This window comes from Convolutriloba macropyga, chromosome 2 (assembly GCF_964194025.1).
Source record: "Convolutriloba macropyga chromosome 2, txConMacr16.3, whole genome shotgun sequence".
NCBI lineage: Eukaryota > Metazoa > Xenacoelomorpha > Acoela > Convolutidae > Convolutriloba > Convolutriloba macropyga.
In genome coordinates this window covers 47,710,932-47,735,193 of record NC_134469.1, presented here as the reverse complement: position 1 = coordinate 47,735,193, position 24,262 = coordinate 47,710,932, and the positions used below count along the sequence as shown (strand labels likewise).

The 24,262-nt window shown below is 36.5% G+C and overlaps 1 protein-coding gene across 2 annotated transcripts in view; it reads left to right on the top strand.

Annotated features, from left to right (window-relative positions):
* Positions 1–24,262, top strand: part of LOC142358712 (endophilin-A2-like) — a 54,238-nt gene that overhangs the window by 5,983 nt on the left and 23,993 nt on the right. For both annotated transcript variants that reach the window (XM_075410244.1, XM_075410245.1), the window contains exons 4-7: positions 11,148–11,297; positions 11,562–11,695; positions 12,679–12,846; positions 18,794–18,897. In XM_075410244.1, the coding sequence (XP_075266359.1) occupies positions 11,148–11,297; positions 11,562–11,695; positions 12,679–12,846; positions 18,794–18,897 (556 nt within the window). The remainder of the gene's footprint in view (positions 1–11,147; positions 11,298–11,561; positions 11,696–12,678; positions 12,847–18,793; positions 18,898–24,262) is intronic.

The following is a 24,262-nucleotide window of genomic DNA, read 5'->3' as shown; positions in this document are numbered from 1 at the left end:
AAGAAATGTAATCAAGCATATTATTATTTATTTTGGCAAAATAAAACAAAATTACAGCAAAAAGATTAAAAAAGTGGTGAAAATCAGCCAAAACTCACAAATTTTTCTAGAATGTTTGTGAGTTTTGACCCCAGTAATTCTAAAATGACGAAATTAGAAAATTTCTTGAGTTCAATATTTTACTTTTGACCTGGCACTCATAGCACTACGTTAAATATATCGAGCGGCCAAAATTGACTGAACAAAGAATACTAGTTGAGCATATACTTCATCCTTCCACTAAGTGGGGTCAGAACAGTTATTTTGCATGATTTGGGCATTCTTCACAAATTGTAATTAAGCTTGTTTTATTTTTTTTTTTCAGCAATTAATGTATCTCTTTATTTGAATTTGTATTTTACATAGATAGGATGTATCAAATATATTTTGGGCGATAATTTGTAAGAGGAATAGTTGATGTTTAAACTTTTGCAAATTTTGGGCTATTTGAAGAAGCTTTTCCAGCAAACTCAACTGTCAAGTTGCTGCCGATTCGCTCCCTTATTTATTGCGCTCGTACCTTTGATTACAATCCAATGGCTCGATTTTACTTGTATAGTCGTTTGTAAGATCTGATCAGCAAAGAATCAGATGGAGGAACGCAAAAGACATAAGTATTAAAAAGGCTGAATATTGATTGTACTTAACCCTCCTCAGTAATCCAAGTGTGTCTGTTACGAAATAGTGTCTCCCAGTCTTGCCGCTGTAATCCGATACCATTTCACGGAATCATATAGCCGATTAGCGAGATCAAAACACTATTATCTCCCAAATTGTCATGGCCCTATGAATGATTACCTGAATTTCAGCGACCAAATTGTATATAAAGGCGATTCACGACGCTGAACTTCAATTGATTCCCACAAGACGCGATAAAATTATTGAGATGCGCTCTAAAATTGCAGAAATGTTTCACAGATCGAGCCTCTTGGTGTACCGGACATAATGAAGGATTTCTTTGTTTAATTTATTCTTTAAAAGAATAATCGAAAACGCCGGAGCATTAGGTAGGCGTGCCATTTTTCCAACGCGGAAGACACGCTAAAGTCAGTGTAGTAGAAGTAAAATTTATAGGGGTTTTATTGTGCATTTAAATCATGCATCACTACTGCTGCTGCCTGTTTCATCTGTCATATTCTGCGTTGAAGGTTTGATGCAGCTTTCAAACGTTTTGCTCGAGCTCTCTTGGGCTTTATATTTGGGCATTCTGTTTTGACGTAGATTGAACAATATGATTTCAGATCACTGCTGGAGGAAAAAGGTGCGAATAGGTCTGAACCCTTCTATTGATCTGTTATTTCTAATTTAGTGCAATCTGATACCATGTTAATTTTTACAGCATTGTTACTTCTTGACCTACAATATTGAATAATAATCAACTTAACTGGCCGTATTAAGTCATGTGAGCTACATTGTATCACAATAAACCTGATATTGAGTCTCAAAATCGCCAATTTTCTCGCTTTTATGTGAACGGACAAAACATCCCTTCAGTATATAAATTATATGGTCTGGTGAACTATCGCATCGTATTGAAAAAGCGGATAGTTACAATAATGAACAGAAACGATCGAACAATCCATCTAAAAAAATGTGATATACGTGCAGCAGTATTCAGGAGTACAAGACAAGTCGGTCTTCTCTTAAATGCAATTTTTTTCTTCCGTTGTTTCGCCTGACCATTTCTCAAGCGGATTTCTTATGCTTGATTATAATTTTTTTAAATAGTCCTAATACAGAGTTTAAAGGAGCTCAACTTAAATGGTGGCAATTAGGTACAGAAATTATAACTGAAAGTAGACCCCGTAGTTCATTTATCATCTTAAAATTCTGATGCAGATCCATTTATAGGGTGTCCTGAAACGAAGCTGGGCCAAGTCTGTCTAATTGATCTTAATTTTTTAACCTCAATTTTGTTTAGTTCTGTAGGTAGGACTGCCAGTTTTCGTGGTCAATCTAAAAATTTTAAGATAAAACAAAAGTTGTCAAAAAGTGTCCCGCTTTTTTGTATTTTCTCGACTTTTCGTAAAAGTCAATTTTTTGTAGATATTTATGGGATTATTGTGTCAGAGAGGCTTTATTTTCTCTTATCAAGGGCGTATTCTATAACTTTCACTGAATTCGCGGCTCTTTCCCGCTGTCTAAATAATAATTATAGATGCCATTATTTTGACACATATTTCCACTTGTTAAAAGATTGCAAGGGTTATTGTTTCCCAGCTGAGAATACAGAAACTGCTTCATCACCCAAAACTTAATAAATTCTTTTAGCATTTTTAATTGCTCTCGAACGAAGTTAGAAGCAATTATTGTTAACGTATTTGATCTCTTTAAGACTCGAAGAGAATTATTGCTATTCAATAAGTTTTTTTAGCTGAAGCAAGTTTGTGCATGACTTCAGTTTTCACTTTTTTTCTGTTTCACCATTTACCTATGTTTGCACACTTTGAATTCTGTTTTCGAACTTTGGACTGTATTAGCTTAGTTTGTAATGGATAGTAATTAGGATTTGCCGGTGTAATATTCAAGGTAAAGAGGTCATTTCGAGAATTTTTGATACCATATAAGACCCTCCTTATTAATTGCTCTCAAACGAAGTTTGTAGCAATTATATTACTCCTGTCGGTCTTTTTTATGCAATTTTTCGCTTGACCAATTTTTCGTCTGATGCGTTTCACTTTTTGTCCTCAAAAACGGGATAAACAGGTAACGCCCAGCAGGCATTAAGTGCTCTTAGAGCCTTTCAGCTCACTAGTCTTCAAGTATGCCATTCACAGAATCTGTTTTGGAGACTTATACTTATGGCAAGAAGGGCGGTTCTTAGAGATTGACCCCCACCACTGTTTCCACCCCCATCAGCCCCCCCCCCCCCGTTGCAGTCACTTACGCCCCTTCAATTAAGCTAAGGCTAGCCTCACTAAACCGTGCCTAGCTACTGACGAAGCCAACCGATCGCCGGTCGTTTGAGAGCAATTCGCCCGACGTTAGTCTGTTATGTTTAATAGCCGCCCTCATCTTCTAAGCCGGCTATTATAGCGCTCCTATTTTTTTACTTCATTGAACTTTTTTCGCTTTACCATTTTGCCGCTTTTTCAGCATTTTGCGTGAAATCTTTTTGACTTCTCTAGGCTAGTTTCTCTCTTCTCTCATTCTGCTAAAAGTGAATTTGAACATCAGTTGCTCAGCAAAGCAATTCAAAATGAACATAGTCAGAATAAAAAATTGAAGTCGGAAATAGAAACGGGATGAACCCATAAAGCCCAGTTTTAGATGCCCGCTATTTGAACGTCGTTCCTATAAGTCTTAGTTACCATCTGTTATGCTTATTGGTATTGATAGTAGCCACTGTAGCCTCTCTTTGAGACATAAGTATGTTCAACTACGAAATACCATCAAAATAAATGGGACTTAAAAATGCTTTTGTACAAAAATCTTTTTTAGATATCTTCTATTCTTTCAATCCCAATCATGCTTATTGGAATCAACGGCGGCTATTTTCCGGCAATTTGCCGGGTATGTTTTAAACAGCAGACCTCCACGTACCTGCCAACCCTCTACCTACCCCCAACCTTCGTACCCCTGTACCTACCCACATTATTAACTAGATATTGTGTCAATTCGTTTGAGTTTGTTTTTGATTGTCTTTATTTTATATTTCATTGGGTAATCTACCGGCTGCAATTTTGTATGCACAATTTTTTTACTTGACCCTGTTGACTTTTCGAGTGACTTGCACCCTTGACTTTTTCGTTTTGTGGGATCTAAATTTCTCTCTCAGTAAAAAGTCAACAGCTGAACTCAAGTGGCTGCAGCTCACTAATAATGCACCCGTTAAGCTTGGGGGCACAAGGGGAAACTATCTTAAATGTCATTTAGTGCTTCAAAATTGGTGTAATTTTTTCAATTTAAATTTCATTAGTGGTTATAGTGGTATATAACCTCTAATGACGTCATTTGACCCCCCCCCCCCCCCGGCTGAAGCAGACTGCAATATATTTGAGCTCCCAATTGTCGTTCGAGAGCAATTCTTCCGACGTTAATCGGTTGTTTTGTTGAACCTTGATATTCGATAGGAACCATCTTCTACCAATCGTGACCATTCTCTAATTTTCCAAGACTTTCTTTAGAAAGTTAAAACGTCATTATTTAGCTGTTTTTCTGTAAATTTGTATCAGAGGCACAGGTCTGTTTGCTTCTTTCACTTGCTGATTTTTTTAGTTTTGTCGCAATTAAGTATACCCGGTAAAGCTTCACCTAGATCACTTCACGTTTTGATCTTTCAAAGATTGATTTCACTGAAAAGTAATCATTCCATATACGTATTCATCTAGCAAATTCTGGTCAAAAATTACAGGACGACCTTAATTGGGAATCAACCGGAACGGGGAAAGTCAGATCTACCATTTCATGGTCAACTCATATAACACATAAATGGGTTAAATGTTTCAGTATTTAGCCGTGGTAAAAATTTTAACTCAAATAGTCAGCTCTGAACTTGAGCATCTAAACAGCACACATTTTAAACACTAAAGTTCATATTTTTTGATGATTTTACTGTAGTAGAACCAAGATAAAGCCAAGAATATCAGAAGGGCAAAAGGACCGGAAAATTTGCCGAAAGGGTCTCAATTGCACCGAAAATTAATTAGCCATAGACTTTTCATTAACCAGGTATTTGTAATGTCTCTCTTGGAAGTTGAGTTCTAGCAGGGTGCCTGAAAACGATACCACATATGTTCGAGCTTAGTGCAGAAAGAAAGTATAATAATTGAAACAGCACGCATGCACCATGAATAAGGCTTGATAGACTTTCTGACCTTAGTTGAAAAGCTGAAAGTGGAATTTATGATTTTAAAAATATTTTTGCGCTGCACACACCTGCTATTTGAACTGATTTTTACAATAGTACTTAATCTAACTACCTTTAAAGGATTGGTTTTGCATATGTTTCGTATTAAGGAATTTTGTTTTGATTTGCTCTCGAGCGAAAGTTGAAGCAATTATTGTTAACGTGTGTCTCCTCTATGCAAAATTGTTGCTGGACTGCTTTCATCTAGTACATTATTCTGAGTTCACTTCTCGAGTGAATTTTATTTGCAATTTTTTTGTTTTTCGTTTTCAATATTGCTCGGCTCTTGGGCAATTCTTTGATTGCTCTCAAACAAAGTTTGTAGCAATTATATTAGTCTTGTGGTTTCTTATGCGATTTTTAACCTGAAAATATTTTATCTGACGCTTTAAACTTTTCGTCCTCAGAAACGAGGTAAACTGGCAAAGCCCAGAGGTGATTTAAGCCTTACTAGTATCTGTGTGTGATTCTCCGAAACTGTTGAGGAGACTTAAATTGATGTGAATGGTGGTTGCTAATCTTTGACCACCCCAATACTCTGTCCTCTCGGAGCAATTAGTTCGATTTTCCTCCATACGCTTACAGCTCTAATTATCGAAATAAACCATACAACTACCCCCAAACAGACAAAAAATTTCTTGCCTTCTAATAATAAATATCAGCCTGTGAATCAAAGATACTCCGCGCTAAACTATAAAGGTGCTTCTAATTATTATGCCCAATCCTATCAAAGACCCATTCCAATTAAACGATAAATTGTAATGCTGATGATTTAGAGAACTGTTGTTGCAATTGTTTAAAATATATGATATTGAAATCTTCTTTTTGTCAACCCAACAATCAAAATATTTTTATTTAGTTTTGCTACTGTTGGCCTCAAGAATTCCCGCGTCTACAGTGGCAATTATATTACATAGCAAAACAATAACTTCCGACGACGGCTTTGGAAAAGCTTTTTAGTACCTTCCACGAACAGGGCTTTTATTTGTAGGTTGTGGATTTCTTATTACTATATTTCATTTTCTGATTAGCTTAACGCTACTCCTAAGAGCTGGTGATATAGAAACAAATCCAGGACCTGTTTTAACATACAATGAGTCTATCGAAATGACTCTAAGAAGAAAGTCGGAATTAAAAATTTATCATCTAATTGTACAAAGCATTCTTAGGAAGAAAGAACAACTGCGCACGCTAGTGCACGAGCTTGGTCCTAACTGCATTTTTTGTTTCACAGAAACATGGCTTGTGAGTTTGATGATAAAAACGTTTTCAATCCTGACAAAGAAAGATGCTGTTGTTTCTGAACGGATCGTGTTTCGACGACCGGAACGAAAACGAAAAAAGGTGGTGGAGGTATGATGCTTGTGCCAAAGATTTTTTCTGCAAAAATTCGTATTGATCTGAATTTTACGGGAAATTTGAGTGTTTATGGGTCTCATTGAAAACACAAACTTGTCCTTCCTTATTGGTGAATGTTCCCTATAACCCCAATAAACAAAATAGCACTGAATTTTTGGACCAACTTGCAATTAACATTGAAAATGCAATTACGAAAAACGAAAAGATAATACTTCTGGGTGACTATAACATTAACTATTTAGATACCTTGGAAAGATCTAGGCTTACAGTAATACTTCTTTATGATTTGCATGTAGAGAACCAAGCCAATCCAACTTGTTTAAACCGGGGCAACAATACCAAAAGCCTTATTGATTACATTATTACTGAATGTTCAACTATAAACGACACTATAATTTGTGATAGCATAGTTAAAAGTGACCACTTTGCTACTCTAAGTCTCTTAGGGCTTCATGTTGAGGCTAAAAAGGTACCAGTCCAGAAATAATTTTTCGATAAAAAGAACTATAATGCACTTGATTTTAAACACTGCCTAGAACAACAAAACTGGCAAAAAATGTATGTTCAGACTAACTTGGATTCAATCCTACAAGTTTTCACTGACAATTTTGCGATAGCACTTTCGAAAAACGCCCCACTTGAAAAAATGTTTTTATCTGAAATGACAAAACTTTTCTTTATTAACAGACAAATGGTTAACTAGAAAATCAAGACAATTGATGGTCGATCGGGATAGGTTTTTTAATGATAAAGACTATGAAAGTTTCTTTGATCTGATAAACCAGTTTAGTATTTCTAATGACAAAGATTTTAACAGATTTCATAGAAATCTTATTGAAGCAGTAGAAAATGACAGAAAAGAATGGATGGTGATAATTGAAGTAAGAAACTCTGAAAAAATAAAACCCAGAATATATTGTTTGAGAAATGTGTTTGGTGGTTATTTAACCCAAACAAAAAAATTGCTAACCTGTTGAACTATCGTTTCTCTACACTTCCAAGGCCCGCAGCATCAATTACAGATTTCTGGGATATGCAATCCTATACAAAAAATTTTAGCTTTCATTATGTAACGTGACTGTTATGATACAATTAGGGCACTGGGGAGAAATAAACCAATCAGACCATCAAACATTCCTGCATGGAATATTAAGGACTCAAGCTCTGTGGTTGTTCCTCATTTAAACTTTCTCGTGAACTACTGCATCAAATTATATTGCTTCCCCAATGAGCTTAAACAAGCACTTGTTGTTCCACTGTACAAGAAAGATGACCCTGAGGAACCTAATAACGATCGCCCAATTTCCATTACCCCATGCCTTTCTAAGATCATTGAAACTATCTTGACGTACTTTTACGACAAGAAATTACTAAGTAAAAATCAGTATGGTTTTAGGAAAAAGTTTTCAACCATCGATTCCCTATTATTTTGCACAATCTCATCAAAAATAAAACTGACATTAACAATTCTGTCACAGCAGCAGTTCTTGACCTATCAAAAGCTTTTGATTCTATCAATCACGACATTTTGGATATCAAGTTAGCCAACTTAGGTTTTGATGAGAGCTCAAAAAGTCTATTACGAAGTTTTGTTACAAACCGTCGCCAATCCGTTATATTACAAGATTGCATATCAGATGAGCTAATGGTTCATAGAGGTTTACCACAAGGAACAGTACTTGGCCCGCTCTTATTTAATCTGTACATGGCAACAGGAGTTGACAATGAAACTGAATTTACACAATATTCTGACGATACCTTTATTTTAACTTTTGATACCTCCATCGAGAAAAGCAAGATCAAGTTAGAGCAAAATGCAAACAAACTTACTCGATATTTTCATGAACATCACCTCACAGTTTATACCTCTAAAACTTAATTCATGGTTTTTGGTAAGAGCAAAAGAAAAGATTTTAATGAACAGATAATTATAGATTCAATTCCAACAGACGAGAAACCTGAAGTAAAATATTAAGGGGTTCACATAGACAGCAATTTAACATTTCAAGAGGAAGTGAAACATATCCTACGAAAAATGACCCGAGGAATAGAAACAATTTATGCTATTATAAAATCAATTCCACAAAAACTATTGATACTTGTCTTAAATGCCCTGGTATTAATTAATTGCACTACTCAGCAGTTATCATTCACGCAATTGAGCAAAATTTAATGTTATCTCTTGAAAAACAGCTTAACTGGTCATTACGAGCAACCTTTTTTAGACAAAAATTTGAATCTGTTCATGATATTATTTGCTCTCGGAATATACTCCCCGTAATCTCCCCGTGGAATCTTCACGAGTCTATAAGGACAAAAATTATTCTGGGACCAAAAATTTTCATCTATCAAAATGCAAAACTCGTTTGTTAGATTAGCGATACTAGATTGGAATGAACTACCAAGTGGAATTAAAATCAAACAAGACAAAAAAGTTTCCCCAAGCAACTTAGAACATTCTTCCGGTCAGCTTACAAAATGAACCCATTTTTGTGCAAGGTTACTTGTTCAACATGGCGTGACTATAAATGTGGAAAAATGATTTAGAACTACTTTTTACTGGTTGGGTTGACATTATAAACTTAATTAATTTTTTAATTTTGATATGCGACATAATTTGAATCAACTTAAGTTTTCTGTTGTAATATGTAAACAATAAATCAATTTAAATAATTACACTGTCGGACTAATATCAATTGTATACTCGTTGATATGGCTCGGAATTCAGTGTTTCTTTTTTTATTCGGTTATGTATTTCAATCTTCATTCTTTGTAAAGTAAAACATGTCAGAAACATTTGGACAAAAATAGTAACAACTCGATTAACAAAGTCCGTCGACAATATTAAAACGTGCTTTGTTATGCATTATAGGGATCTTTGCCCTTTGTCCCCCCCTCCCCTCCAAGTTAATGGGTGCATATTGTTTGGACCCTCCATACGCAGGTATCATATTTTTACAATGAGTTGCTATGTAATGTCACGTGCTCTGTAACTGGGAGGTGCATAAAGTACTGGGGGGGGGGGTACATACGGAAAAGACCTCACTTTAATATGCACTTCAGTTCACAATGAATGCGCAGTTACCAAAAATTAAAATTTGAATTTGCAAAACTTGAAAGTCTAATTTAAATCTTGATTTTCTCAAGCAAAGCCGATTGAAATGAACAAAATACAAACCGTGCGAATACTGAAAATTGCACTTCGCTTCGATCAAATTTTTATTGTAAGTTAACTTTCTGAATGTTGACCTACCTACCTACCCACCAATTTTGACAGCTGCTGATTTCTACCTCAAATGTGGGCATTTGAAAATGATAGCTTATATTTGTAGATTGATCTTTCTTGCAATTAGTTTATCAGAAAAAGCAAATATTTAGGTCTTCTCGCTACCCATCTCAATATCAAAGATTGTTGAAATTTGAAGTTGTTAATTTGCGATTTGATATAAGCAAATAAAGAACACAAAGCAGGAATACCCAGAATTAGTGCCGATTCCTAACAAAACTTGCTTCACAACAAAAATTTGATCCAAAACAAACTGTGGCTTATATGTTCATCTTTCAAAAATAGCTAAAATCATGCAGAACAATACTTTCATCAGCATTGTCAGCCTGTTAACCTCATGTAGGAAATCGGAATGCATTCTAATCAAAGATCTATCGTAAAAACTATTCGAAGTGACCAATGTGTAAGTCTGTAGAACAAGCTTGATGATTTAGTTAAGCTGGCGACTTTGAAGTCGCCAAAAAAACTTCTTGGGGTAAATTGTAACAACTCAAAGTCCGTTGACGATGATAAATTATTAGCTAGATTGAGAAATTTGAAAAACAATCTAGTACAATTGAAACGTGCACTTAATAAAAGTGACCAAAACATTACCTTCAAGTACAGCTTTAAAACATGAAATTCCAATTTAGCTCTTGATGATCTCGTGCAAAGCCGATTCGATGAACAAATCGAAAGTAGGATGAAAACTGAAAAATGCGCTATGATGCAATCATAACTTTAATGTAATTTAACGTTTGTATCCTGCCAGCTGCCCGGCTGTTTATTGCATTGAGTAATGGTCTTTGAATGCTAAAATCCACATATTTGCCTGTTGACTGCAAATTTTGGTCGTACCTATCTTCAAGTGTTGCTTTCGTTAAGACAAAAGATGTGTCAAATTGATGTGGGGGGAATATTGTCGGCTACTGGTCATTAAATGACGTTACTTGGTCATTGGTATTAAAATTGGGAATTGACACCCCTATCGCGCAAACCAAAAACGGTTCGCGCCAGGGAAAGTATTGAATTGATAAGAGTAGACCTGCCTAATTGTTTTGTTCCAAATGTTTTATGGCTTCTTCTTCAAAATTAACAAAATCAATCTAAAGTGAAAAGGACTCAGATTCTCTGTTTTCATCTCTTTTAGTCTTGTGTGAACTTGGAAAGAGGGTACAGTTTTTTTTATTTCAAAGATGCTCAAATAGCCAAAATTATTCGGTTTTCATATTTTTTCACTAATAATATTTCATAAATAATAAACTTTTGAAAGTCTTGTCATATGACAAAATTTTGTTTTCGTGTCTTTTTGCTAAGTACAAACTAGAGATTTTTGCTGTCCAATTTTATAAAATACGATTACATTTTTTAAGTTGTTCGCAAAATATATGTAGATATTTTCACTCAATTGTTATAGAACACGTTTCCGTTTTCATGTTTTTTATTTATTGGAAATTATTATGCAAGATTTAATCTGCAACCCTATGGGAACATTTAACAACATTCTATGGGAACATGTTGACATACTATGATCCATTAAATTGTCATTGTGTAGTGTTAAAGTTTGGTTGAATGATTTGCGAGGGCTTATTATGATCCTTTTTGTCATGCACAAGATAACTTGTTAATTTTTAGCCATGAGAGCTAGTGCAACCGTGAAGAGCTTGACTAGTAAAGTGCAAGGGAAACAAACGAGATCTGGGAAGTATCAGCAGACGGAGCAGGAGTTTGCGGACACTTTAGAGAAATACTCGAAAGAGTTTGAAGGGCATCCAGGCAATTTGGGTTAGTTATCACATCAGCTCTTCAAATATCATTGAGACTATTAATGAGAATCAGAAAACTGAAACCGAAACTGCCCTTAGTGATGCGCAACAATTGGGGCCTCAGGTCAGCTCAGTTTAAATTGCTATTTAGTAACCAGTCCTAATGTCTAATATGTACATACTTTGTCTATCATGGCACGTCAATCCCTGGACCTCAAAACTCATGCGTATATCTAGTGTTTGCTTGATCCTTAATTTCAGATAATTATGCTGAATATTTCAGCGGTCACCTTTCGGAATCTGTCTGAAGGGTATGGCCAGATGGCAGAAATCAAAGACAATCTGGACACTGGTGTCCAACAGACATTTCTGGAACCACTTGCTTGTCTGGAGAACAAAGAGATCAAATCTATTCTTGTAAGTTGCTCTAAACAACGTGGGGGGAAAAAGTTAGCTATAGTTCTAAGTCAAACATGTTTAAGAGATACTGATTGCTCTTAACTTTCGATTGTCTTGTGAACAAACGCACGCTCTATTCAGAAAAATTAGGACAAAATAGAGAAGGGGCGAGGAGATTCATTATTTGTTCCAAAATAGAAAAACGTAGTGCTGAAATGAATATTTTGTTGGAGATCTCGATGAGTAACGTTGAGTGAAATGCAGTAACAGATTGTAGGTAAGATAATGTTCATTGCACACACTGATCCCTCAAAATACCTTCAGGAGAATTTTTAAAATGATTTATTAATAGCCGTGAAACAACAGCTGTAATTGAGTAATGTCGCATTTTTTCTAATGGATAAGTGTTACGGAAACAGGATGTAAAAGTTGATGCGGCAAACAAGTGTGTAGGGCAATCAAAATGTCAAGAGCAGAGAAAAATTTTGAGAAAGAGTGGTGTGCATACCTTATTCTCTTATTCACTTCCTCATCTTTGGGTCTACAATTGACAAAATGTTAAAGGTGGTCTGCAATGGAAAATTTGAATGGCTCAAAAAGAGAATTTGATTTTTATAAGCCAAATGAGTAAAGTATTGATAAATAGCGGTCTAAGTTCGCTAAAGGTTTTGTCCTCGTGTAACTGACCATTTATAATCTTTTGACTTCTTTAGCAAGTTGCTGGAACGGCGTCGCAAGAAGCATATCAAATGTGCACAATGCTCTAAAGCCCGTGTCCCTGTGTTCCCTGAAAATTGAAAGGAAGAAAAATATTTTCGGTCCGGCCCAATATATATAACTCGAACTAATTGTGAGACCATCATAATCTTCTTACAATTTGGTCTAGTTGAAAATCTGATTTTAATTCTGATTGACATGTGTAGTACCAGACGTTCAAATTGCCAGGTAGCAGCAAAAATCCTCATCTAGTTGAATGATTGAAACTGTTGTTGTTGTTTTAGGCAAACCTGAAGAAGCTGGAGTCACGTAGACTTGATTACGATTGTAAAAAACGACAGAAGGAAAAGGGAAAGCAGATCAGTGAGGCTGAAATGACTATCTCAGAAGACAAATTCAACGAAAGCAAACAGACATGTGAAACTGCCATGCGTTCTCTAATCAACTCCGATGTTAGTCCAAAAATTCAGCTGATAGGCTCTTGGTTTAGAAAATCTATGCCGAAAGTTTTATTAGAATCCAAATGGTCAAATAGAAAGATTTGTCTTATCTCGCGTGATCGACTTTATTTTTCTTCTGCATGAGCTGTTGACGCATAATGTCTCTTTTTCTACAATATTTAAATCGCTCTTCGATTGATTTCAATTGGAGTCCGTTTATTGCAAAATTTGGCACCAAAATTCTGCTTTTTTAAAACTCGGTGCATTTTAGTTGAACAATAATGTCAAGTTGAGATTACACCAAATGCCAATTTTACAAAATATTGAAATAGATTGATGTAGAAGCTGTTCTGTAAACATTAAAAGGAGGACAGGATACCGTTATCAAGAAAATTTCTCTAAATGATGTTTTGACCTTTAATATTACCAGCAGTTCATAATTATATTAAAACTAGGCTGCTGTTAACGGCCAAAGTTCGAAAGCAGAAGTAAACGTTCAAAAACAGAAGTAAGCCTTCGGAAACGAGGTCGAAGTTAAATTAAAAAACCTGTAGAATGCCAATACTCATCTTCGAGTCTTAAAAATCTAGTGATGACTTTAGTCAAGCCAGAGCAGTAAAGGGAGTGAAACGCGAGTTTTAGTCTGTTTAATTTTTCAGCATCTATTCATTATAATAACTCAGCATTTTTTTTTCAAAAAAATATGAGTGCATTTTCGAATTATACTCCAATTTGATTTTGAAAATGCTCTCAAACGAAGTTTGGGGATCTTCCTCATTATAGCCCCCCATGAAATTATTTTGTTTAATGGTTGGGGGATATAGGTTATCTGAGCCTTAAACGGGGGGGGGGGGGGGGGCTATAATGGGAACGACCCGAAGTTTGTAGCAATTATATTAGTCTTGAGGTCTTTTTTAATGCGATTTGTCGGTTGACCGATTTTTGGTCTGACCAATTTGACTTTTCGTCCTCAAAAACGGGATAAAGAGTGGACTAATGAAAAAATTAAAAATCGCAGAATAGAAAACATGGCTCATAGCAACAGGAAAGCAGCTTCGAAAGGTTTTGATGTAAAGCTAATGTTGATGCTTCATTTAGTTTTTAAAAATAATATATGGGAGACAAGATATTTAATTGCTCTCAAACAATGTTTGTAGCAGTTATATTAGTCCTGTGGTCTTTATTTTTGTGTGTGATTTTTTGCTTGACGCGATTTTTCATCTGAACAGATTGACTTTTTGTTTCCTAAAAAGGGATAAACGGGTAGCACCCAGAAGGCATCAAGTTGTCTCAGAGCCTTTCAGCTCGCTAGTCTTCAAATATGCGATTCACAGAACTGTTTTGGTTTTGGAAACGTATACTCATGGTGTGAAGGGTGGTTTTTAGAAATTGACGCCCCCCCCCCCCACACAAACACACTTCACCCCTCTCCTACATCAGCCCCCCTCCCCCAATCCCCACCACTGTACATCTTTCAGGCCGTAAGGACGTGGCCACGTGCACCCTCACCGTTGCCCCCACCAAACCCCCGATGCATCCCACACCCAAGCTGCGCGAAGCCTACTGCCCTAACTGACGAAGCCAAGCGCTCAACGGTCGTTAGAGAGCAATTCGTCCGTCAATAGTCGGTTATGTTTCGCAATTGAGGCTGTCGGTAGTCTTAGGATTGACTACGTAATAAATAAATGAATGTTTGTTTCCATTGACAACTGCACTGCTGAGGGTCAATTTCTCCGATGATGCTTTAAACTTGTGTCACGGACTAATTGCCAGGTTTTGTGAAGGTTCCAGGGTTGCAGTGCCGTGAAGCATGCCTCATTGAGGATAATCTCATCAGATTCAAAGATTGCTTACAGTTATCTGTTGTGCCCTGTAACGAATAAAAATGGTTTCAAAATTTGATTTAAATTACCAGCGTTTTTTACCTATAAGAAGTAAAATTTTGTCCCATTTTGATCATTGAACTTGTTTTTACGGCCGAGAAAGCGATCTGATGGAGATAATGATCAGATAAAAACAAAGAGTACGCTCTAAAAAGGAAAATGTTTTCCAAATCAAAAACTCCTTTTGAATATTTTTCATCAGCAACATATGAAATTGCAATTCCATCGGATATCAACACTTACAAACGAGATATGTCCGTTACTGCCCTGAACTTGGCAAAAAGCAAAAACAAGGAAACTGGAGAAAGGTTGCAAACCCAGCGGATTTAGTCACGAATTTGTCCTAAGCAACGCAAAACTGCTGAATATAAAAGTTTTGGAAGAGAAGTGAACTTTGTTTAAGTGATTATTTTTTAATTGCTCTCGAAAGAAGGTTGAAGCAGTTATTGTAAACGTTTTGACCGTTTTTGATAATAGCCGCAAAGCAATAGCTGGGGCTATTATTTGCCTCTTCTTGGTTTTTTTATTTCGCCAAGATGTTTGTTGTGACCATATGATGTCCATTTCAAATCATTCTTCACTTTAATTCAAGGAGATAAGGTCAAGTGAGTGTGTCACTCTAAATGGTGGTTATTTAAGAGCAACTAAGGGAAGCAGCAATTAGTTATACAGATTCTTAATTAAAATATAACGTCTCCGCATATATTGAAAAGAAGACATTTGTCTGTGTTTCTACTACTTTTTGCTACTGCGATCTACGAAGCTATTGCGGTTATTTTCTGGCAATCTGTCAGCTAATTTTTCAGCTTGAGCATTTTTCCTTTTCAATTGACTTCTACTACTGCCTCGACTTTTTCGTTTTGTAAGATCTAAGTGTCTCTCATTCACAAGTTTCCATAGTTGAACTTAAGTAGCGGCAGTTCACTACTAAAAGTCCAATTGGTGTATTTGTTCACCTTAAATTATGTTAGTGTTTAATAGCCGCACAGCGATAGCCGGGGCTATTATTGGCCTTCTCTTGTTTTTTTTTTATTTCGTCGTCATGATTTTTGTTACGACCATATGACGTCACCGCCACTTTTTGTTCATTCGTTCATGCAATTTCAACTGAATTGCATGCGTGACGTCATTTTTCGCTCTTAATGGAGCGAGTTTTTTGTTCATTCGCGTGATTAAATTTTTGGTCACACTTGACTTACCTCACTCTCAAAAATGACTTCCTCACTTTGAAATTGACTTTTATTTACATTAATTCAAAGAGATAAAGACAAATGGGTGGGTGTCACTCTAAATGGAGGTTATTTGAGATCAGCTAATAGAGGCAGCATTGACTTATACAGATTTTTAATCAAAATATTACAGATCAGACTTCAATGAAAAGACAAATTTATTTGGCCTGTCTTGACTGCCGATCTACTGACGATCTATTGCGGCTATTTTCTGGCGATCTGCCAGCTATGTTTATGCTTGTATATAATAACCTGTAAGTGCGTCATTTGTAGCCGCCTGAGTGAATTTAGTTACTCCCCCACGGACTGAAACAGGCTGTATAAATTCGGGGCCCCACTAGTCGTTCGAGAGCAATTCTTCCTACATTAGTCGGTTGTGTTCTCAATTTATTGTTTTTGCAAACTAAATCTTGTACCAAACTAATGTCTAGCTAAGGAAACATGAAATAAATGTTTGAATGTGCTTGACATTTAATCTGGATTCAATTAATTAATGGATACAATGAAATAAAATTGTAGGCCTTTTGGAACCTTTAATGGAGACTAGTGAAACCAATTTGGTTAAAAATGAGCTAAAAGAAGGAAAAGGGTTGCAAGTCATTGTAAAATATTGAGAGAAATTTCTCACCTTTTCTTGCTCCCGAAAAAATTATATGAAAGGAATAATACTCTGTGTTCTCCAATTTTTTTCGGCAATTTGATCTAAAGACTTTGTTTTCAATTGCTATATTTCCTAAAAATCTAAAAGTCTGCGGTCACTCAGAGGTAGCACGTTGCACGTAATAGTATCGGTAGTACTACCCTTTGCTTTTGCGTTTGTTGAACCTCAAACCGATTGTTATCAATCAACGTTGGTAATCAAATTAGAATAAAAAAGCACTTGAAGTAAATTATTCTCTTCAAAATCTACCTTTTTTCAATGAGTTAGGTCGCACAGGGAATATTGAAGTGTAAAAAAAAAATTGAACACGAGTTGCACAAAGGTGCATATTACTACAATTTAGGGTGGTTGTATATGCGTATTGAATGCTGTCCCTTAAGGCTCATAAGACGGGCCATTTAGCAGAAGAGTTGTCTAGTATATTTCTGAAATCGTTTTTCTCTAATCTTATAATAAATGACTTCCTTTAATTACAATTGTCATATCTTGATTTTTCAATGGTTCTGACCGATAATTGCCCGTTTATCTAAGTATTTGTGACCTGAATTTTATCATTTTCGGAGGGATTTACATTCAAACCGGTCAATTGTTCAGTTTTCAAAATTTCTGGGGCGGCTTTCAAAGACGTATTGTTGCTGTGTTGGTAGCTTCAATTGCGAGAATCCTTAGTCTTTTCCTGATAATGTGTTCTACACATCCTGCCCAATTTTGCCTTCAGTGCCTCGAGTGCACTTCTTGACTGTGTGAGTGAATTGAAATTTGCCACATACGGTCATTTGTTTAAAGTCTATTCTTTGTTCCGCTTTTAGCGCACTGCTAATACCTCCAATAAATCCACGCGCCAAAGCCTTTCCTTCTTCATGATGATGCGCCCTGTTTTCTCTCCAGTGTTTCTCATGCCCTGTATTGCATGTGAAGTAGACTGCATGTTGCCATTATAGCATTACTTCCAATTTAAGTTGGCCTAGCTAGAGCGCTAAAAATGCCAGGGAATTGAAGTAAGGGGTGGCTATGGTACATGGTATACCAATTTACCTTCCTTTGGACTGTTATGATGCTAAGACGTCTGCCACAATGTTTCAGCTTTATACCAGTACCCTAATGATTTATAACTGATTGCCATGTATTACGTTTAGTTTACAATATATAACATTTTTGCATGCGCATTTTAATTTTTGCGGCATTTCTGATTCAGAATACACAAAATAAGCTTTTCCTATAACAAAACCTATTTTATTATATATTTTATAATGTATAGTTTTTCCTCTTGCATCGTGACAGCTGTCTATTGAGCATTTTTTGCAGAACGTTGGAGTTAGGGGTATCAACGCCGGCTATTTACCGCAATCTGCTGGGTATGTTTTTTAGTTGGCGTTTCCTATTCAATATGCTGTCTAAAGTACTGTTGGCTCTAGATTTTTTTTAGACTCTTCCGGGTTTTTCCCCAAAATTCTGTGAGTTGTGGTTTTGTCTGATAAATTTTGGTTTTCAGAATTTTCAGATATCCGAAAATTACTTTTAGCTTGATTTAATCGTTTTGTGAAAGTTACTCTTAAAGGGACGTAAATCATTGTATCAAAAACTTTATTGCATTGAATATTGAGTTTTGGAGAGGTATCACTTGTGCGTATAATAGAGATGTTTTTAATTGCTCTCAAACTAAATTTTCGACATAATTACTAGTTTTCGTTTAATGTCTTCCGTGATTGTTTTTTGTCTCACCGCTTTAATGTTTCGAGTGACTTTTTCGCGTTTGTTTCTGCCTAAGCTCCCCCCAAGCTTGGTGTGTGCATAATATTTGTTACCCCCTGAAGCATGTACCAATTTTTTGCATAATGGTTCCTGATGTAATGACAGGTCCTATTAACTGGGTTTCCTAACGTACGGGGGGGGGGGGGGCACCAACGGAAGTGATCCTAGAATTTTTCAGCAGCTGTACTTAAATGGCTGCATTATACTACAAAAAATCTGCTCAAAAGTGCACCGAGATTTGGTCGTTCGTTCAAATGTCAGTAGTGGTCTATTATGATCTTTACTGACAAGCGCCATAGCGAAATTAATAAGATTTTAAGCGCTTTAGTGAAATTAAAGCCCAACTTACGTGGCTCTGAAGCACGCTACGATTGACAATCTACGTAGCTTGATATCGTTTCTTCGACCTTAGTGAGTTATTTTCTGTAATTTAGGTTGAGGTGCTGGCGACGATGAAGTCTTTAGTGGATATGCAAATTGACTACTTCAGCAATTCCCTCTCTGCATTGCGAAAGATACAATCGTCCCTTCAAACCAGGTGTACCTTGCTCACTTCCTCAAGTTTGAAAAATATTATTGGTATTTTGGAAATTTAAAGTATCATTGATCTGGGGGAAAATATTAACTATACTTAAATATATAAATAAGTTTTTCTTGGTCAATTCTTAGTAAAGAGATATTGTACATGTGTTGCGACTATGAGGTGACACTCGAAGGCTTGGTATGGCACTTTATCTGAAATAAATTATACAAATTTTTCGTTTTTGAGGTTTTTTCTTTGCATTTGTTAATTATTGTTTTTAATTGCTCTCAAACGAAGTTTGTAGCAATTATATTAGTCCTGTCGGTCTTTTTTTATGCGATTTTTCGCTTGACCAATTTTTCGTCTGACGCTTTTGACTTTTCGTCCTCAAAAACGGGATAAACAGGTAGCGCCCAGCGGGCATTATGTGCTCTTAGAGCCTTTCAGGTCTGTTTCAGCTCAAACTGTCTTGGAGACTTATACTTATACTTATGGTGTGAGGGGCGGTTCTTAGAGGTTGACACCCCCCTTTGTTGACCCCCCACCCCCACTATTGGCTCCACCCCCCCCCCCACCGCGCTTTTGCCCCCCCCCCACCCAGTGCTGCCCCCATCAGCCCCCGGTGCACCCCCCCCCCCCCCCGTGGCTAGCTACTGACCAAGCCAACCGCTCGCCGGTCGTTTGAGAGCAATTCGCCCGACGTTAGTCGGTTATGTTAATGTTTCTCCGCCTAATATTGGGTGGATTTTTGGAAAATAATGTTTCGTTTTTGTCCATCGTCAGCTCCGTTGTCTTTCCTCAGTTTGTTCTTTATGAAATTTTTATGAAACCCATTTTTGAAAATGTCTTGTAATTGGCAATGATTTTTTCCGAACAACCTATAATACAGGGTCTTTTGGGTCCATTGTTTTTTTTTGGGGGCCATTGTTTTTTTTGGAGTCGGAATTAAAAGTAATTTTTATCAGTTTTTGTCAGTTAGCTTTCTCGTGTTGTTTTTCCTGCTGGTGTTTCAAAATGCGTATGTTTTTAAAAGCTCTCGAACTATAAGCAATTATTGTAAACGTGTTTGTCTTTTTAATGCAGATTTTTGCTTGAGTGCTTTTGCGCTTTTCTTTGACATCCGATTGTTAGAGAGACGATTAGAAAGCCTTGATGGGCGCGTGGTTAAGTCCTTAGTTGAGGTGACGGAATTGGACTCAGTCGGTCGGGGCTCGAAACCTACCTTTGGCTGATGTTTTCGCAACCATTAAGGAAAATTAATCTAGGCTACAGCCCCTGAATTAAATTTCCCCGCTTGTCGTTCGAGAGCAATTTTTCCGACGTTAGTTGGTTTGTTTTTTGAATGTTCATTAGGTCAGCGAGGTTAGTCGTTTTTAATAGCCGCACAGCGATAGCTGGTGCTATTATTGGCCTTCTCCTGGTTCTTCTTATTTCGTCGTACAGATTTTTGTTACGACCATATGACGTCACAGCCACTTCTATTTTTCTGCTTTTTTTCATTCATTCATGCAATTTCAACTGAATTGCATGCGTGACGTCATTTTTCTCTCTTAGTGGAGCTAGTTTTTGTTCATTCGCGCGATTCGAATTTTCGGTCACACGTGACTTACCTCACTCTCAAAAATGACTTCCTGACTCTGAAATTGACTTTTTATAATTTTATTCAGAGGTAAGGTCAAGTTAGTCCATGTCACTTATTGAAGGTTATTTAATAGAAGCAGCAATAAGTTATAGAGCTTCGTAATCCAAATATAACATCTCAGCATTTAATGAAAAGTTTTTTTTCGGCACTTTCTTTTACTATCTTTTTGAGATTACAGATCTGCAAATCTATTGCGGCTATGTTCTGGCATTCTGCCAGCTATGTTTTCACTTTGAGTTGTTTCCGGAATTTTTCGGGCTATGGTTTTTTATTTCGTCTGCAAGATTTTTGCTCCCACCATCTGACCTCACAATCACTTCGAATCTGCGTTTTATTATTTCATTCTGTTTTGATTGAATTGCAAGCTTAACGGCATTTTTCACTCTAAGTGGACCGGCGAGGTTTTTGTTCGTTCGTCTGATTAAGTTTTTGATCACATCTGACTTAGCTCACTCTCAAAAATGACTTCCTCAATCTAAAGTTGACGTTTCTTCACTTTTCTTCAAGGAAATAACATTAAACGAGCATGTGTCACTCCGATTGATGATTATCTAAAGACAACCGACAGAAGCAACAATAAATTACATAGAGTCTTAGTCAAAGTATAACGTCCCAGCATTTAGAATAGACATCTTTTGTCTTTTTTACTATCTGTTTGATATGAATGATTTATGAAGCTATCGTTGCTCTTTTCTGGCAATATGTTGGCTATTTTTGACCATTGTAAGCATTTATCTGACTTCTTGAGTTTGTGCTATTTTCTGTTTAGCCTTTTTAATTGCTCAGGAGCAAAGTTCGAAGCATTTTTTTCAACGCGTGTCATGCACCAATTTGGCCCGATCGCTTCTGTGCTCTTGTTCAAGATCATTCGTTGACTACTATTGAATTGCACTCACTCCGAAGTAAGTTTGGTCCTGAAATAAAAGATATTTTAGCATAGGAAAGGGCGTTGTAGTCGATTGGTTAGTGCGTTTGACAATGACTCCGTATATCGGGGTTCGGATCCATCTTTGATTGGTTGTTTTTGCGCCCATAATGTGTTTGTTATCCAGGCGACAGCTACTGATTAAAATTACTTCGCCTGTCGTTCGAGTGCAATTTGTCCCAAGTTAGTTGATTTGATTCTTTATTTAGTTGTTTGCTTTTTAGTTGTATTTAATAGCCGCCCTAATCTTCCCAGGGTTCTGTTATAGTTGGCCTGTTTTTTACTTCGTCGAATAAAAATTTGTTTTGCTTTACCTTAGATCACAGCTTGTTCATTATTTAGCGTGGAATCTTTTACTTCTCTAGGTTAGTTTCACACTGCTCATGGTTCTTTTAAAGAGCAGTTGCTCAGCAGAGAAGTTAAAAATGAACGGAGTTAATACCGAAAAACGAAATCAAACACAGAAATTACATAAACCCATATAAAGACCGGCACATGCGCCCGCTACTTAAACCTTTTTTTGTTTTAATTACCATTTCTAATGCTTTGTGGTATTATTACTGGCTCCTGTACCCTCTCATTAAGAGAAAGGTGTATGCCTAACTACACAACAAAATTAAAAATTTGGCAATTTAAAAATGTTTTTTTTTTTGTAAACAGGCAATATTTTCATTTTTCTGTTCTTTCAATACAAAGGGGGTTATGGAAATCAATGGTGGCTTTTTTCCGGCAATCTGCCGGGTCTGATTTGAGTTCTATCATTGTTACATAATTTTTCTGCGGTATCGGTTGTCCCTGTTTAAACAGAGACCTTGTCGAAACGGTCTTCATCTTCAAGATTCTCGGGATGCCACAATTAGTTGAGAATTTTGTATAAACTTGTGTTTAGGATATGTGTTTCCAAGTCACAAATATAGTTGAATCTGCGAAAATTTGCTATTAGATTTTAACTGTTTGTTCTTGCCTGTTTATTTGTCGGTTGCAATGATGGGACACAGTGGCCCCTTTCGAGGCTTTTATGTAAAATCTGTCGGCTCTGTTCTCGAGATGGAGAATTCCCTGACTGCATTTTAAGCATTTTATCTCACAGGTTTTAAGAAAATTATCTGCTGTGCTTCTATTGAAATTTAATGTCAGAGCTTTTTTGCTGTAATTACGGCCTGCGAAATGAAGTGGAACGAAACTCTTATTGGGGAGATGCTTTTGGGGAGATTTTTTAGTAACCGCTATCATCCTTTCAGCCGGCTATTAAAGCTGGTCTATTTTAACTACTCGAAGAGCAGAACTGGCGAAGTTTTAATGAGTTTTTATTGGAGTGATTTTTGAAGAAGAAAATGACGGTATTTTTAATCAACTTTATTAGTGTGAATTTTGAAGCAGGGAACGGACTAAAACGCTTAAAAAATGGTCTGGGCGTTGAATAAAATCGGAGAATGGAGCGAAAATAGTTTTTTTCAATCAGCTGTTTTCGAGAGAGCGATGAATAGATTTTTGAAAAATTTTCACTGAACGAGCAAAATTTTTGTTCACATGCGGCAAATCAAGCAGTTCTTTTTAGCTTTTTCAAATTTTTGCTAATATTATTGAATACTCGACAGAACTTTCAAGACAGAAATTGATTTTGAACTTTTTTTACTGCGAAGTTGAAAACTTTTGTTTTTAATTTTTCCTTTTGTTTTTTTCTATATGATTTATTTACTAGCAAGGCTAGAAAACTAGAAGTCGCGGAGTCGAATCCCATCTTGAAAAAAATTTCTATCTCTCTTTCTCTCCCTCTGTCGGTTAGGGTTTCTTTAGTTCTCTCTTTCGTTCACGTTTCATCTTTCTCTCTCTCTCTCTCTCTCTCTCTCTCTCTGTCTGTCTTTCTCTTTTTCTTGATACCGCACTTCGGCTGCTATTATGTGGCGTAACTTCATCATCTCTGATCCTCATTAACAATGAGTTGTAGTAAAAATGTTTTTATCATAAATGACTTAACAGGCACTTTTTAGGAAATCATTGTTAATTGCTCTCAAAAGCAATTTGTAGCAAATATATTAATCTTGTTTGTCTCTTACCTAATTTTTCGCTTGGCGAATTTTTTGTCTGACCCTTTTGAACGCCCAGTTTGCATGAAGTTCTCTAAGAGACGTTCAGCCCACTAGTCTTCAAGTATGCGATTAAGAGAAACTGTTTCGGAGACTTATACTTATGGTGTGAAGGGCGGTTCTTAGAAATTCATACCACACCCCCACCCATCCACCGCCCCCATATCAGTCCCCAATCCTCTTTTTCACCCCCGCTGTGGTTCACACCGCTTCTCTCACTTTATGCCCCTTCAATTAATCTAAAGCTAGCCTCACTAAACAGTGGTTAGCTACTGACGAAGCCAACCGCTCGTCGGTCGTTTAGAGCAATTCGCCCTACGTTAGTAGTCGGTTATGTTTATTAATAGCCGCGAAGCGATAGCTGAGGCTATTATTGGCCTTCTCTTGTTTTTTTTTTTATTTCGTCGTCAAGATTTTTGTTACGACCGTATGACGTCACAACGACTTCAAATCTGTTTTTTCGTTCGTTCATGCAATTTCAACTGAATTGCGTGCGTGACGTCATTTTTCACTCCTAGTGGAGCTAGTTTTTGTTCATTCGCGCGATTCAAATTTTCGGTCACACGTGACTTACCTCACTCTCAAAAATGACTTCCTCGCAGAAATTGACTTTTCTTTGCTATAATTCAAAGATATCAATTCAAATGGGTGCTTGTTGTCACTCGAATTGAAGGTTATTTAAGAGCAGCTAATAGAAACAGCAATAAGTTCAATAATTCAGATTCT